Source organism: Hypanus sabinus, chromosome 6 (assembly GCF_030144855.1).
Source record: "Hypanus sabinus isolate sHypSab1 chromosome 6, sHypSab1.hap1, whole genome shotgun sequence".
NCBI classification, from domain to species: domain Eukaryota; kingdom Metazoa; phylum Chordata; class Chondrichthyes; order Myliobatiformes; family Dasyatidae; genus Hypanus; species Hypanus sabinus.
The window spans coordinates 110,918,885-110,936,837 of NC_082711.1; the positions used below are offsets into that span (position 1 = coordinate 110,918,885).

The 17,953-nt window shown below is 56.8% G+C and overlaps 1 protein-coding gene across 1 annotated transcript in view; it reads right to left on the bottom strand.

Annotated features, from left to right (window-relative positions):
• LOC132395186 (trichohyalin-like) overlaps positions 1-17,953 on the bottom strand; it is a 252,206-nt gene that overhangs the window by 149,494 nt on the left and 84,759 nt on the right. Inside the window, 3 exon segments of the mRNA XM_059971479.1 lie at positions 848-879; positions 3,804-3,834; positions 14,015-14,157. Coding sequence (XP_059827462.1) covers positions 848-879; positions 3,804-3,834; positions 14,015-14,157 — 206 coding nt within the window.

Genomic DNA, 17,953 nt, shown 5'->3' on the forward strand with positions numbered 1-17,953 from the left:
GATGCAGCCTGTCAGAATGCTCTCCACAGTGCAACTATAGAAGTTGATGGGGGGGTTCAGATCAGAGGTCAATCTGGAGCCCAGAAGCTGAGGCCCAAAGGCAGGAGCCTCGAGTCTGTGAATCCACAAGTCTGCTGGAGGCTGAAGAAGACAGGCTACCCTGGGGTTAGTGTAAGTGGCTGGGAGAAACGGGACTTTGCTTGTTGTGTCCTGTGTTGTTCTCCTGAGCGTTGTGGGTGTGCATTGTGGGCAACGCTTGCGGGCTGCCCCCAGCATACCCCTAGGTTGTGTTGGCTGCTCACCCAAATGACACATTTCACTGTAGCTGTGATGAATGATTCTGAACGTGTGGCTGACCGTGCATACAGACACAAGTGGGCTGAAAGGTTTGCACCCGTGTTGTACCTCTTGGTGAATCTAATAATAAGGGTGCATTATCTTTTAGATAGGTGGCCCCAGAGAGACCCCTGAAACAACGTTTCACACCAGGACCATCTGGAATTCACTCAGCCAAAGGCTACAGGTGCCTGCAGCCCGAGAGGCTAAACTGTGAGGTGATTTTCTGTCCATTGATACCAGAGATGATGTCACAGGAGTTTCTGCAGATGCTGAAAATCCAGAGCAAAACACACAAAATGCTGGAGGAACTCAGCAGGTCAGGCAGCGTCTGTGGAGAGGATCAAAGGTCCTGATGAAGGGTCTTAGCCAAGAACGTCAACTGTTCATTGCTGTCCATAGATACTGCCTGACCTGCGGAGACGCACATCAGACATCTCTCTATGCTATTCCATGGCCAAAGGTGGCTCTACTTAACAAGGAAAGTTGTCCAAGGAGATACAACACTTACTCTTCAGACTTTAGGCTCCTCGGCCTTGTGTCCTAAAAGGAAAAAAGCTGATGATTATAAACTGAAAAGCAGATGATCTCCAGACCCACACCCATCTTTCCCAGTTCAGCAGATGATCCCCAATCCCTCACTAGCCATCTTTAGCAGCCCCCTCTTTCTATTTCATTTCACTTTGGAAGGATTTAACACGAGCTCTCCAAAAAACAAAGCACAGTTAATCATAGCAGAATTAAACCATCTGGCCCATCGAGGCTGCTCCACCATTCTGTCATGGCTGATTTATTGTTCCTCTCAACCCCAGTCTCCTGCCCTCTCCTTGTAATCTCTGATGCCCTGAGTAATCAAGAACCTATCAACCTCCGCTTTATATTTACTCAAAGACTTGGTTTCCACAGCTCTCCCAGTAGTGAGATGTTCACCTTCCTTGAAGCCAGTTCCCTTTTCCTAATGCTGAGCCTCTGGCGATGATCTTTGCATCATCAGTGGGGACGGCGGAGGTTCCGGAGGATTGGAGGGTTGCGGATGTTGTTCCCTTCTTCAAGAAAGGGAGTAGAGATAGCCCAGGAAATTATCAACCAGTGAGTCTTACTTCAGTGGTTGGTAAGTTGATGGAGAAGATCTTGAGAGGCAGGATTTATGAACATTTGGAGAGGTATAATATGATTAGGAATAGCCAGCATGGCTTTGTCAAAGGCAAGGCATGTCTTACGAGCTTGATTGAGTTTTTTGAGGATGTGACTAAACACATTGTTGAAGGTAGAGCAGTAGATGTAGTGTATATGAATTTCAGCAAGGCATTTGATAAGCTTATTGAGAAAGTAAGGAGGCATGGGATCCAAGGGAACATCGCATTGTGGATCCAGAATTGGCTTGCCCACAGAAGGCAAAGAGTGGTTGTAGATGGGTCATATTCTGCATGGAGGCCGGTGACCAGTGGAGTACCTCAGGGATCTGTTCTGGGACCCTTACTCCTTGTGATTTGTATAAATGTCCTGGATGAGGAAGTGGACGGATGGGTTAGTAAATTTGCTGAAGACACAAAGGTTGGGGGTGTTGTGAATAGTGTGGAGGGCTGTCAGAGGTTACAGTGGGATATTGATAGGACGCAAAACTGGGCTGAGAAGTGGCAGATGGAATTCAACCCAGATAAGAGTGAAGTGGTTCATTTTGATAGGTCAAATATGATGGCAGAATATAGTATTAATGGTAAGACTCTTGGCAGTGTGAAGGATCAGAGGGATCTTGGGGTCCGAGTCCAAAGGACACTCAAAGCTGCTCTGCAGGTTGACTTTGTTAAGAAGGCATACGGAGCATTGGCGTTCATCAATCAAGAGATTGAGTTTAAGAGCCGAGAGGTAATGTTACAGCTATATAGGACCCTGGTCAGACCCCACTTGGAGTATTGTGCTCAGTTCTGGTCACCTCACTACAGGAAGGATGTGGAAGCCATAGAAAGGGTGCAGAGGAGATTTACAAGGATGTTGCCTGGATTGGGGAGCATGCCTTATGAGAATAGGTTGAGTGAACTCAGCCTTTTCTCCTTGGAGTGATGGAGAATGAGAGGTGACTTGATAGAGGTGTATAAGATGATGAGAGACATTGACCGTGTGGATAATCAGAGGCTTTTTCCCAGGGCTGAAATGGCTAGCACAAGAGGGCACAGTTTTAAGGTGCTTAGAAGTAGGTACAAAGGGGATGTCAGGGGTAAGTTCTTATGCAGGGAGTGGTGAGTGCGTGGAATGGGCTGCCGGCAACGGTGGTGGAGGCGGATACAATAGGGTCTGTTAAGAGACTTTTGGATAGGTACATGGAGCTTAGAAAAATAGAGGGCTATGGGTAACCCTAGGTAATTTCTGAAGTAAATACATGTTCGGCACAGCATTGTGGGCCAAAGGGCCTGTGTTGTGCTGTAGACTTACTGTGTTTCTAGTTAGTGCAATGCTTTCCAGCAGCATCTGTAAGATTGGGTTCAACTCCTGCCACTGTCTGTGTATTCTCCTCATGACTACATGGGCTTCCTCCCACAGTCAGGGTTACTGAGCTGTGGGCATGCCACACTGGTGCCAGAAATGTGGCCACACTTGCGGGCTGCCCAGCATAATCCTCGCTGATTTCATTTGACGCAAACGATGCATTTCACTGTATGCTTTGATGCACACATGAGAAATAGCACTATTCTTTAGCAACAAGTGCTGGGGGAATTCAGCAGGCCAGGCAGCATCTATGGGAATGAATAAACAGCTGACATTTCTGGCCAAGACATTTCATCAGGACTGAAAAGGAAGTGGGGGGAGAGGCCAGAGTAAAAAGGTGGGGCAAGGGGGAGAAGGACAGTCGAGAAGATGATAGGTGGGTGGAAGAGGTGAAAGGCTGGAGAAGAGAGTGGAACACAGGAGAAAGGAAAGGAAGAGGGGAATCAGGGGGAGGTGATAGGAATGTGAGGCCAGAGTGGTAAAAGAAGAAGGTGGGGGCAGTACTTTTTTACTGGAAAGAGAAATGGATATTCATGCCATCAGGCGGAGGGCACCCAGATGGTATATAAGATGCTGTTCCTCTATCCTGAGGATGATGTCATCTTGGCCATGGACCGACATGTTTGGAATTAAAATGCCTGGCTGCCAGGAAGTTCGCTTTGTTCCCGATGGAGTGGAGGTGCTCGACGAAGTGGTCCCCCAGCTTACAATGGAGGAGGCCGCATTAGGAGCGCCAGATACAATAGAGAGATTCACAAGTGAAGTGTTGCCTCATCTGGAAGGACTATTTGGGGCCCTGAATGAACGCTGATATTTTAATCTTTTGCCTGCGTCATTTAACTGGGGGGAGAGCTTCACAGGAGCGAGGGCCTTTCTGCCTGTCAGATCACTGGCTATCAATCAGAACTGGTCTTTAAAAACACGCAGAGGGCAACTTGCCCTTTGACCCAGCTGAACCCCTGCCCCCGTCCCCACTTCATTACCTTCTCACTGTGTGGAGATTGGTTCCACTCTCTGTAATGAAATGAGAGACTCAGTTAGATGTGGGGAGAGGCAGTGTGCTATTGACAGTGTCTCTGGCCACCTTATTAGTGTCCGCACCTCATGCAATTCAGCCTCAAGAGCCTGACCAGGGTCAGGGTTTCAAAGCCAGTCCTTGGCCAACATGGATGCCACAGGGAAGAGAGGGCACAGGACATAACTACAATCAGGGAGAATTGAGCACATCTGCAGGGAGTACTGCCACTAGAAAGCAGCATTCACCATCAGGGACCCCCACCACCCAGGCCAGGCTCTCTTCTCACCACTACCATTGGGAAGGAGGCACAGGAGTCCTAAACCACCAGGTTCAGGAACCAGAGAGGATAACTTTACTCATCACAACAGTGAACTGATTTCACTTTCCGGGAGTCTACATGTCTATCTATGTATTTGTATTTGCTCAGTTTCACTTCTTCTGCACATTGCCTGTTTGTCAGCCTTTGCCCATAGATTTTCATTGGTTTTGTTGTATTGTTTTGTTCTGCTATGAATGCCCACAAGAAAATGAATCTCGGGGTTGTATTTAGTGACCCATAGGTACCTCAATAATAAGGTTACTTTGGACTCTAACTTGGGGGGGTACAGGAGCTTGATGACTCACACTTGATATTTAGGAACAGCTTCTTCCACTCCACCATCAGAATTCTTGAACCATTAACCCATGAACTCTATCTCACATTTTTCACTACTTATTTGTTGAATTTTTCTTTAATTTTTAATATATTTCCTATCGTACGTCTTAGGAACTTTTATGCATTGCACACCACTGCTGCTGTAAAGAAGCAAATTCCATGACATTGGCCGCTTTGTCAACTGCACCCGTCCACCTGTCCGTTAATGCAAACATCTCATCAGCCAATCACGTGGCAGCAACTCAACACTTAAAAGCACACAGACATGGTCAAGAGGTTCACTTGCTGTTCAGACGAGACATCAGAATGGGGACGAAACGTTATCTAACTGATTTTGATCATGGAGAAGGCATTTTTGCCACAGAACAGCTGCTTGCTGGAGTTTATTTGCTTCTCGCTCTACTCTCTGTGATCTCTAGAGACTGTTCTGCATGAGCGTCCCAAGAGATTCTGAAATACTCAGACCATCCCAGTAATCAGCCACCAACAATCACGTTCGCATGCTTTTACGCACTGAGTTGGCCAATTAGGTATTTGCATTAGCGAGCAGGTGTAGCTGAGTACGTGTGTCACCATTCATTTCTTGCAGGCATTCATAGTAGAAAAAGGAAATACAATAGAATCAAAGAAAAACTACAAAGACAGGCAGCAAATGTGCAAAAGGCATACTGTGCAAAAAAAAAATAAATGAGCAAATAAGAAGCTGAGAATGTGAGATGAAGAGTCCTTGGAGGTGAGTCTGTAGGTTCTGGATTCAGTTCGGTGTAGAGGTGTGTGGACTTATCCACCCCGATTCAAGAGTGTCATGGCTGAAGGGAAGAAACGGTTCCTGAACCTGGTGCTGTGGGTCCTGGGGCTTCCTCCCAATGTACTTCCTTCGAATGCCAGCGGTGAGAAGCGAGCATGGTCTGCGTGGTGAGGGCCGTCGATGATGGAGGCTGTGTCCCTGTGGCAGAGTGATGTGTAGACGTGCTCAGTGATACTTGCTAGTCAAAAGGGACGTGACCGGTCTGAGGGTCCGACAGGGACGTGACCGGACTGAGGGTCCGACCGGGACGTGACCGGTCTGAGGGTCCGACCGGGACGTGACCGGTCTGAGGGTCCGACCGGGATGTGACCGGTCTGAGGGTCCGACCGGGCCGTGACCGGTCAGAGGGTCCGACCGGAACGTGACCGGTTCTAGGGTCTGACAGGAACGTGACCGGTCTGAGGGTCCGACAGGGACGTGACCGGACTGAGGGTCCGACCGGGACGTGACCAGTCTGAGGGTCCGACCGGGATGTGACCGGTCTGAGGGTCTGACCGGGACGTGACCGGTCAGAGGGTCCGACTGGAACGTGACCGGACTGAGGGTCCGACCGGGACGTGACCGGTCTGAGGGTCCGACCGGGACGTGACCGGTCTGAGGGTCCGACCGGGATGTGACCGGTCAGAGGGTCTGACAGGGACGTGACCGGTCTGAGGGTCCGACAGGGACGTGACCGGTCAGAGGGTCCGACCGGGACGTGACCGGTCTGAGATTCCGACATGGACGTGACCGGTCTGAGGGTCCGACAGGGACGTGACCGGACTGAGGGTCCGACCGGGACGTGACCGGTCTGAGGGTCCGACCGGGACGTGACCGGTCTGAGGGTCCGACCGGGACGTGACCGGTCTGAGGGTCCGACCGGGACGTGACCGGTCAGAGGGTCCGACCGGTACGTGACCGGTCTGAGGGTCCGACAGGGAAGTGACCGGTCTGAGGGTCCGACAGGGAAGTGACCGGTCTGAGGGTCCGACAGGGACGTGACCGGTCAGAGGGTCCGACCGGGACGTGACCGGTCTGAGATTCCGACATGGACATGACCGGTCTGAGGGTCCAACAGGGACGTGACCGGTCAGAGGGTCCGACAGGGACGTGACCGGTCTGAGGGTCCGACAGGGACGTGACTGGTCAGAGGGTCCGACATGGACGTGACCGGTCTGAGGGTCCGACAGGGACGTGACCGGTCTGAGGGTCCGACCGGGACGTGACCGGTCTGAGGGTCCGACCGGGACGTGACCGGTCTGAGGGTCCGACCGGGATGTGACCGGTCAGAGGGTCCGACCGGGACGTGACCGGTCTGAGGGTCCGACCGGGACGTGACCGGTCTGAGGGTCCGACCGGGACGTGACCGGTCAGAGGGTCCGACCGGTACGTGACCGGTCTGAGGGTCCGACAGGGAAGTGACCAGTCTGAGGGTCCGACAGGGACGTGACCGGTCAGAGGGTCCGACCGGGACGTGACCGGTCTGAGATTCCGACATGGACATGACCGGTCTGAGGGTCCGACAGGGACGTGACCAGTCTGAGGGTCCGACATGGACGTGACCAGTCAGAGGGTCAGACAGGGACGTGACCGGTCTGAGGGTCCGACAGGGACGTGACTGGTCAGAGGGTCCGACATGGACGTGACCGGTCTGAGGGTCCGACAGGGACGTGACCGGTCTGAGGGTCCGACCGGGATGTGACCGGTCTGAGGGTCCGACCGGGACATGACCGGTCTGAGGGTCCGACCGGGATGTGACCGGTCAGAGGGTCCGACAGGGACGTGACTGGTCTGAGGGTCCGACAGGGACGTGACCGGTCTGAGGGTCCGACCGGGATGTGACCGGTCAGAGGGTCCGACATGGACGTGACCGGTCTGAAAGTCCGACAGGGACGTGACCGGTCAGAGGGTCCGACCGGGACGTGACCGGTCTGAGATTCCGACATGGACGTGACCGGTCTGAGGGTCCGACAGGGACGTGACCGGACTGAGGGTCCGACCGGGACGTGACCGGTCTGAGGGTCCGACCGGGACGTGACCGGTCTGAGGGTCCGACCGGGACGTGACCGGTCTGAGGGTCCGACCGGGACGTGACCGGTCAGAGGGTCCGACCGGAACGTGACCGGTCTGAGATTCCGACATGGACGTGACCGGTCTGAGGGTCCGACAGGGACGTGACCAGTCTGAGGGTCCGACATGGACGTGACCAGTCAGAGGGTCTGACAGGGACGTGACCGGTCTGAGGGTCCGACAGGGACGTGACTGGTCAGAGGGTCCAACAGGGACGTGACCGGTCTGAGGGTCCGACCGGGATGTGACCGGTCTGAGGGTCCGACCGGGACGTGACCGGTCAGAGGGTCCGACAGGGACGTGACCGGTCTGAGGGTCCGACCGGGATGTGACCGGTCAGAGGGTCCGACAGGGACGTGACTGGTCTGAGGGTCCGACAGGGACGTGACCGGTCTGAGGGTCCGACCGGGATGTGACCGGTCAGAGGGTCCGACATGGACGTGACCGGTCTGAAAGTCCGACAGGGATGTGACCGATCTGAGGGTCCGACCAGGACGTGACCGGTCAGAGGGTCTGACAGGGACGTGACCGGTCAGAGGGTCCGACTGAGACATGACCGGTCAGAGGGTCCGACAGGGATGTGACCGGTCTGAGGGTCCGACAGGGATGTGACCGGTCTGAGGGTCCGACCAGGACAAGACCGGTCTGAGGGTCCGACAGGGACGTGACCGGTCAGAGGGTCCGACAGGGACGTGACCGGTCTGAGGGTCCGACCGGGACGTGACCGGTCTGAGGGTCCGACCGGGACGTGACCGGTCTGAGGGTCCGACAGGGACGTGACCGGTCTGAGGGTCCGACCGGGACGTGACCGGTCTGAGGGTCCGACCGGGACGTGACCGGTCAGAGGGTCCGACCGGGACGTGACCGGTCAGAGGGTCCGACCGGGATGTGACCGGTCTGAGGGTCCGACAGGGACGTGACCGGTCTGAGAGTCTGACAGGGATGTGACTGGTCTGAGGGTCTGACTGGGACGTGACCGGTGTGAGGGTCCGACAGGGACGTGACCGGTCAGAGGGTCGGACAGGGACGTGACCGGTCTGAGGGTCCGACAGGGACGTGACCGGTCTGAGGGTCCGACTGGGACGTGACTGGTCTGAGGGTCCGACAGGGACGTGACCGGTCAGAGGGTCTGACTGGGACAAGACCGGTCAGAGGGTCCGACAGGGACGTGACCGGTCTGAGGGTCCGACTGGGACGTGACCGGTCAGAGTGTCTGACAGGGATGTGACCGGTCAGAGGGTCCGACATGGACGTGACCGGTCTGAGGGTCCGACCGGGACATGACCGGTCTGAGGGTCCGACCGGGATATGACCGGTCAGAGGGTCCGACAGGGACGTGACTGGTCTGAGGGTCCGACAGGGACGTGACCGGTCTGAGGGTCCGACCGGGATGTGACCGGTCAGAGGGTCCGACATGGACGTGACCGGTCTGAAAGTCCGACAGGGACGTGACCGGTCAGAGGGTCCGACCGGGACGTGACCGGTCTGAGATTCCGACATGGACGTGACCGGTCTGAGGGTCCGACAGGGACGTGACCGGACTGAGGGTCCGACCGGGACGTGACCGGTCTGAGGGTCCGACCGGGACGTGACCGGTCTGAGGGTCCGACCGGGACGTGACCGGTCAGAGGGTCCGACCGGAACGTGACCGGTCTGAGATTCCGACATGGACATGACCAGTCAGAGGGTCTGACAGGGACGTGACCGGTCTGAGGGTCCGACAGGGACGTGACTGGTCAGAGGGTCCGACATGGACGTGACCGGTCTGAGGGTCCGACAGGGACGTGACCGGTCTGAGGGTCCGACCGGGATGTGACCGGTCTGAGGGTCCGACCGGGACGTGACTGGTCAGAGGGTCCGACAGGGACGTGACCGGTCTGAGGGTCCGACCGGGATGTGACCGGTCAGAGGGTCCGACAGGGACGTGACTGGTCTGAGGGTCCGACAGGGACGTGACCGGTCTGAGGGTCCGACCGGGATGTGACCGGTCAGAGGGTCCGACATGGACGTGACCGGTCTGAGGGTCCGACCGGGATGTGACCGGTCAGATGGTCCGACAGGGACGTGACTGGTCTGAGGGTCCGACAGGGACGTGACCGGTCTGAGGGTCCGACCGGGATGTGACCGGTCAGAGGGTCCGACATGGACGTGACCGGTCTGAAAGTCCGACAGGGATGTGACCGATCTGAGGGTCCGACCAGGACGTGACCGGTCAGAGGGTCTGACAGGGACGTGACCGGTCAGAGGGTCCGACTGAGACATGACCGGTCAGAGGGTCCGACAGGGATGTGACCGGTCTGAGGGTCCGACAGGGATGTGACCGGTCTGAGGGTCCGACCAGGACAAGACCGGTCTGAGGGTCCGACAGGGACGTGACCAGTCAGAGGGTCCGACATGGACGTGACCGGTCTGAGATTCCGACATGGACGTGACCGGTCTGAGGGTCCGACAGGGACGTGACCGGTCTGAGGGTCCGACCGGGACGTGACCGGTCTGAGGGTCCGACCGGGACGTGACCGGTCTGAGGGTCCGACAGGGACGTGACCGGTCTGAGGGTCCGACCGGGACGTGACCGGTCAGAGGGTCCGACCGGGACGTGACCGGTCAGAGGGTCCGACCGGGATGTGACCGGTCTGAGGGTCCGACAGGGACGTGACCGGTCTGAGAGTCTGACAGGGATGTGACTGGTCTGAGGGTCTGACTGGGACGTGACCGGTTTGAGGGTCCGACAGGGACGTGACCGGTCAGAGGGTCGGACAGGGACGTGACCGGTCTGAGGGTCCGACCGGGACATGACCGGTCTGAGGGTCCGACCGGGATGTGACCGGTCAGAGGGTCCGACAGGGACGTGACTGGTCTGAGGGTCCGACAGGGACGTGACCGGTCTGAGGGTCCGACCGGGATGTGACCGGTCAGAGGGTCCAACATGGACGTGACCGGTCTGAAAGTCCGACAGGGACGTGACCGGTCAGAGGGTCCGACCGGGACGTGACCGGTCTGAGATTCCGACATGGACGTGACCAGTCTGAGGGTCCGACAGGGACGTGACCGGACTGAGGGTCCGACCGGGACGTGACCGGTCTGAGGGTCCGACCGGGACGTGACCGGTCTGAGGGTCCGACCGGGACGTGACCGGTCAGAGGGTCCGACCGGAACGTGACCGGTCTGAGATTCCGACATGGACATGACCAGTCAGAGGGTCTGACAGGGATGTGACCGGTCTGAGGGTCCGACAGGGACGTGACCAGTCAGAGGGTCCGACATGGACGTGACCGGTCTGAGATTCCGACATGGACGTGACCGGTCTGAGGGTCCGACAGGGACGTGACCGGTCTGAGGGTCCGACCGGGACGTGACCGGTCTGAGGGTCCGACCGGGACGTGACCGGTCTGAGGGTCCGACAGGGACGTGACCGGTCTGAGGGTCCGACCGGGACGTGACCGGTCAGAGGGTCCGACCGGGACGTGACCGGTCAGAGGGTCCGACCGGGATGTGACCGGTCTGAGGGTCCGACAGGGACGTGACCGGTCAGAGGGTCGGACAGGGACGTGACCGGTCTGAGGGTCCGACAGGGACGTGACCGGTCTGAGGGTCCGACTGGGACGTGACTGGTCTGAGGGTCCGACAGGGACGTGACCGGTCAGAGGGTCCGACCGGGACGTGACCGGTCAGAGGGTCCGACCGGGACGTGACCGGTCTGAGGGTCCGACCGGGACGTGACCGGTCTGAGGGTCCGACAGGGACGTGACCGGTCTGAGGGTCCGACCGGGACGTGACCGGTCAGAGGGTCCGACCGGGACGTGACCGGTCAGAGGGTCCGACCGGGATGTGACCGGTCTGAGGGTCCGACAGGGACGTGACCGGTCTGAGAGTCTGACAGGGATGTGACCGGTCTGAGGGTCTGACTGGGACGTGACCGGTTTGAGGGTCCGACAGGGACGTGACCGGTCAGAGGGTCGGACAGGGACGTGACCGGTCTGAGGGTCCGACCGGGACATGACCGGTCTGAGGGTCCGACCGGGATGTGACCGGTCAGAGGGTCCGACAGGGACGTGACTGGTCTGAGGGTCCGACAGGGACGTGACCGGTCTGAGGGTCCGACCGGGATGTGACCGGTCAGAGGGTCCAACATGGACGTGACCGGTCTGAAAGTCCGACAGGGACGTGACCGGTCAGAGGGTCCGACCGGGACGTGACCGGTCTGAGATTCCGACATGGACGTGACCAGTCTGAGGGTCCGACAGGGACGTGACCGGACTGAGGGTCCGACCGGGACGTGACCGGTCTGAGGGTCCGACCGGGACGTGACCGGTCTGAGGGTCCGACCGGGACGTGACCGGTCAGAGGGTCCGACCGGAACGTGACCGGTCTGAGATTCCGACATGGACATGACCAGTCAGAGGGTCTGACAGGGATGTGACCGGTCTGAGGGTCCGACAGGGACGTGACCAGTCAGAGGGTCCGACATGGACGTGACCGGTCTGAGATTCCGACATGGACGTGACCGGTCTGAGGGTCCGACAGGGACGTGACCGGTCTGAGGGTCCGACCGGGACGTGACCGGTCTGAGGGTCCGACCGGGACGTGACCGGTCTGAGGGTCCGACAGGGACGTGACCGGTCTGAGGGTCCGACCGGGACGTGACCGGTCAGAGGGTCCGACCGGGACGTGACCGGTCAGAGGGTCCGACCGGGATGTGACCGGTCTGAGGGTCCGACAGGGACGTGACCGGTCAGAGGGTCGGACAGGGACGTGACCGGTCTGAGGGTCCGACAGGGACGTGACCGGTCTGAGGGTCCGACTGGGACGTGACTGGTCTGAGGGTCCGACAGGGACGTGACCGGTCAGAGGGTCTGACTGGGACAAGACCGGTCAGAGGGTCCGACAGGGACGTGACCGGTCTGAGGGTCCGACTGGGACGTGACCGGTCAGAGTGTCTGACAGGGATGTGACCGGTCAGAGGGTCCGACATGGACGTGACCGGTCTGAGGGTCCGACCGGGACATGACCTGTCTGAGGGTCCGACCGGGATGTGACCGGTCAGAGGGTCCGACAGGGACGTGACTGGTCTGAGGGTCCGACAGGGACGTGACCGGTCTGAGGGTCCGACCGGGATGTGACCGGTCAGAGGGTCCGACATGGACGTGACCGGTCTGAAAGTCCGACAGGGACGTGACCGGTCAGAGGGTCCGACCGGGACGTGACCGGTCTGAGATTCCGACATGGACGTGACCGGTCTGAGGGTCCGACATGGACGTGACCGGTCTGAGGGTCCGACAGGGACGTGACCGGTCTGAGGGTCCGACCAGGACGTGACCGGTCTGAGGGTCCGACATGGACGTGACCGGTCTGAGGGTCCGACCGGGACGTGACCGGTCTGAGGGTCCGACCAGGACGTGACCGGTCTGAGGGTCCGACATGGACGTGACCGGTCAGAGGGTCCGACATGGATGTGACCGGTCTGAGGGTCCGACAGGGATGTGACGGGTCAGAGTGTCCGACATGGACATGACTGTTCAAAGGGATCTGACGTGGTTTAGCCAGTGGCTCTATTTCATTAGGAGTTTGAAGAGAATTGCTATGTCCCTAAAGACTCTTGCTAATTTTTACTGATGTATCATGGAAAATTTCTAACTGGTTGCATCAGCATCTGGTAAGGGGGGGCCACCCTGCAGGATTGGAAGGAGCTGCAAGTGTTGCAGCTTGACCAGCTCCATCGTGGACACTGGCCACACAGCACCGAGCACATCTTCAAAAGGTGGTGCCTCAACAAAGTGGCGTCCGTCAGTAAGGACCGCCATCACCCAGGACCTGCCCTCTTCCCATTGCTACCATCAGCGAGGAGGTACAGGAGCCTGCAGACATTGTCAATGATACAGGACCCCCATCACCCAGGACCTGCCCTCTTCCCATTGCTACCATCAGCGAGGAGGTACAGGAGCCTGCAGACATTGTCAATGATACAGGACCCCCATCACCCAGGACCTGCCCTCTTCCCATTGCTACTATCAGTGAGGAGGTACAGGAGCCTGCAGACATTGTCAATGATACAGGACCCCCATCACCCAGGACCTGCCCTCTTCCCATTGCTACCATCAGGGAGGAGGTACAGGAGCCTGAAGACACACACTCAATGATACAGGACCCCCATCTCCCAGGACCTGCCCTCTTCCCATTGCTACTATCAGGGAGGAGGTACAGGAGCCTGAAGACACACACTCAGCGATTCAGGAACAGCTTCTTCCCCTCTGCCATCAGGGAGGAGGTACAGGAGCCTGCAGACATTGTCAATGATACAGGACCGCCATCACCCAGGACCTGCCCTCTTCCCATTGCTACCATCAGTGTGGAGGTACAGGAGCCTGAAGGCACACACTCAATGCTTTAGAAATAATTTCTTCCCTCTGCCATCAGATTTCCGAACGATCCATAGTATTAATCTTTTGTTTGTCATTATTTACTTATTTTGCAATTGCAGTAATTTTTATATATTTGCTGTGTAGTGCTGAGCAACGCTATCAATTTCATGGCATAAAAGTCAGTGTGATCAGCTCATCTCTGATACTCTGTAGTGCTTACATGAACCTTGAAACATACGTGTGAGGTGGGGAGAGTGTGTGTAGTCGAGGCACCGAGTGTGAGCTGTGCGTGTGTGGACTAGAACCTGTGTCGATCACGAGCCTCCTCCAATTCCCGTTGGATCCCCTCCAGCCGCGTCTCCATCTCCTGATTGGTCACTTTGAGCCGCTGGTTCTCGGTGCTGGTCTCCTCCTGTTGACCGCGCAGGGACTCGATCTCCGCCTGGAGCTGGGGGTGTGGGTGGGGGGGGGGGGGTAACACAGCAATAAAGGTGATGCAAAATGGCTCAAGATAGAAACATAAGAACATAGAAAATGTACAGCACCATACACACACTCCAGAAAAGGCTCCCTTTATTCCCACTCTTCGCCTCCTGCCAATCAGGCAATTCTGTGTCCAGGCTAGTATCACTTTTATTTTATCACAGGGTCTTATCTTGTAAAGCAACCTCATGTGCGACACCTTGTCAAAGGTCTTCTGAAAATCCTAGGACACAACATTTACAGATTCTTCTTTGCCTATTCTGCTTGTTAGTTCTTCAGAAAATTTCAACAGCGTGTCGGGCAATATTTGCTCTTAAAGAAACTATGCTAACTTTGGCCTCTAAGTTCCCTGAAATCTCATCCTTAATAATCAACTCCAAAATCTTTCCAACCACTGAATTCAGGCTAACTGCCTTTAATTCCCTTTCTTCTGCTTCCCTCCCTGGCTCTTTAATTCCCTTCACTCCACCGCAGTACTGATATATCTGACTTTTGTTTCTTCCTCCCAAATTGCAGGGTGAATTCCATCATAATATGATCACCGACTTCTAAGAGTTCCTTTACCTTCAGCTCTCTAATCAAATCCACTTCATTACACAGCACTCGATCCAGAATGGCCTTTCCCCTCATGGGCTCAACGACAAGCTGCTCTAAAAAGCCATCTCGTAGGCATTCAACAAATTCACTCTCCTGGGATCCAGCACCAACCTGGTTTTCCTGATCTACCTGCGTATTGAAATCCCCCCGACTATCCTAACATTGTCCTTTAGACATGCATTTTCTAAATCCTATTGTAATTAGCAGCCCACATCTTAGCCACTGTCCGAGGGCTGTATGTAAAGAGTGCCACGTTTTCCACCCTTACACTACCTTAACTCTACCCACAAGGATTCTGCATCCTCTGATCCTGTGTCACCTCATTCTAAGGATTTGATTTCATTTTTTAGCAACAGAGCCAATCCCATCCCCTCTGGCCACCTGCCTGCCTTTTCAATTCAATGTGTATCCTTGGAAGTTAAGCTCCCAGCTATAATCATCTTTCAGCCACGACTCAGTCATAGCTGCCAATCTCTAACTGCATTACAAGGTCATCTACCTTATTTCATTACTGCATGTATTTAAATTTAACACATGCCGTCCTGCATTCATGACGCTTTAAAATTTTGTCCCTCCTTTAAAATTGCAGCCCATCCTGCTGACTGCTGTTTTGCCCTATCATCTGCCTGTCCTTCCTGACAGTCTCACTACACACTGCATCTGCCTGTACACCAACATCACCATCCTCAGCCCTGTCACTCTGTTCCCCGTCCTCAGCCCTGTCACTCAGTTCCCCGTCCTCAGCCCTGTCACTCTGTTTCCCGTCCTCAGCCCTGTCACACTGTTTCCCCGTCCTCAGCCCTGTCTCTCTGTTTCCCCGTCCTCAGCCCTGTCACTCTGTTCCCCCGTCCTCAGCCCTGTCTCTCTGTTTCCCCCATCCTCAGTCCTGTCTCTCTGTTTCCCCGTCCTCAGCCCTGTCACTCTGTTCCCCCGTCCTCAGCCCTGTCTCTCTGTTTCCCCGTCCTCAGCCCTGTCTCTCTGTTTCCCGTCCTCAGCCCTGTCTCTCTGTTCCCCGTCCTCAGCCCTGTCTCTCTGTTTCCCCGTCCTCAGCCCTGTCTCTCTGTTTCCCCGTCCTCAGCCCTGTCTCTCTGTTTCCCGTCCTCAGCCCTGTCTCTCTGTTTCCCCGTCCTCAGCCCTGTCTCTCTGTTTCCCGTCCTCAGCCCTGTCTCTCTGTTTCCCCGTCCTCAGCCCTGTCTCTCTGTTTCCCATCCTCAGCCCTGTCTCTCTGTTTCCCATCCTCAGCCCTGTCACTCTGTTTCCCGTCCTCAGCCCTGTCTCTCTGTTTTCCCGTCCTCAGCCCTGTCTCTCTGTTTCCCATCCTCAGCCCTGTCACTCTGTTTCCCCGTCCTCAGCCCTGTCACTCTGTTTCCCCGTCCTCAGCCCTGTCTCTCTGTTTCCCCGTCCTCAGCCCTGTCACTCTGTTTCCCCGTCCTCAGCCCTGTCACTCTGTTTCCCCGTCCTCAGCCCTGTCTCTCTGTTTCCCATCCTCAGCCCTGTCACTCTGTTTCCCCGTCCTCAGCCCTGTCTCTCTGTTTCCCCGTCCTCAGCCCTGTCTCTCTGTTTCCCGTCCTCAGCCCTGTCTCTCTGTTTCCCCGTCCTCAGCCCTGTCTCTCTGTTTCCCCGTCCTCAGCCCTGTCACGCTGTTTCCCCGTCCTCAGCCCTGTCTCTCTGTTTCCCGTCCTCAGTCCTGTCTCTCTGTTTCCCCGTCCTCAGCCCTGTCACACTGTTCCCCGTCCTCAGCCCTGTCACTCTGTTTCCCCGTCCTCAGCCCTGTCTCTCTGTTTCCCATCCTCAGCCCTGTCACTCTGTTTCCCCGTCCTCAGCCCTGTCTCTCTGTTTCCCGTCCTCAGCCCTGTCTCTCTGTTTCCCGTCCTCAGCCCTGTCACTCTGTTTCCCGTCCTCAGCCCTGTCACTGTGTTTCCCGTCCTCAGCCCTGTCTCTCTGTTTCCCCGTCCTCAGCCCTGTCTCTCTGTTTCCCGTCCTCAGCCCTGTCTCTCTGTTTCCCGTCCTCAGCCCTGTCACTCTGTTTCCCGTCCTCAGCCCTGTCACTGTGTTTCCCGTCCTCAGCCCTGTCTCTCTGTTTCCCCGTCCTCAGCCCTGTCTCTCTGTTTCCCGTCCTCAGCCCTGTCTCTCTGTTTCCCCGTCCTCAGCCCTGTCTCTCTGTTTCCCGTCCTCAGCCCTGTCTCTCTGTTTCCCCGTCCTCAGCCCTGTCACTCTGTTTCCCCGTCCTCAGCCCTGTCACTGTGTTTCCCATCCTCAGCCCTGTCACAGTGTTTCCCCGTCCTCAGCCCTGTCACTGTGTTTCCCCGTCCTTAGCCCTGTCTCTCTGTTTCCCCGTCCTCAGCCCTGTTACTCTGTTTCCCCGTCCTCAGCCCTGTCTCTCTGTTTCCCCATCCTCAGCCCTGTCTCTCTGTTTCCCCGTCCTCAGCCCTGTCACTCTGTTTCCCCGTCCTCAGCCCTGTCTCTCTGTTTCCCCGTCCTCAGCCCTGTCACTCTGTTTCCCCGTCCTCAGCCCTGTCTCTCTGTTTCCCCGTCCTCAGCCCTGTCACTCTGTTTCCCCGTCCTCAGCCCTGTCACTCTGTTTCCCCGTCCTCAGCCCTGTCTCTCTGTTTCCCCGTCCTCAGCCCTGTCACTCTGTTTCCCCGTCCTCAGCCCTGTCTCTCTGTTTCCCCGTCCTCAGCCCTGTCACTCTGTTTCCCGTCCTCAGCCCTGTCTCTCTGTTTCCCATCCTCAGCCCTGTCTCTCTGTTTCCCGTCCTCAGCCCTGTCTCTCTGTTTCCCGTCCTCAGCCCTGTCTCTCTGTTTCCCGTCCTCAGCCCTGTCTCTCTGTTTCCCGTCCTCAGCCCTGTCACTCTGTTTCCCGTCCTCAGCCCTGTCTCTCTGTTTCCCCGTCCTCAGCCCTGTCTCTCTGTTTCCCGTCCTCAGCCCTGTCTCTCTGTTTCCCGTCCTCAGCCCTGTCTCTCTGTTTCCCATCCTCAGCCCTGTCTCTCTGTTTCCCCGTCCTCAGCCCTGTCACTGTGTTTCCCCGTCCTCAGCCCTGTCACTCTGTTCCCCGTCCTCAGTCCTGTCACTGTGTTTCCCGTCCTCAGCCCTGTCACTCTGTTCCCCGTCCTCAGCCCTGTCACTCTGTTTCCCCATCCTCAGCCCTGTCTCTCTGTTTCCCCG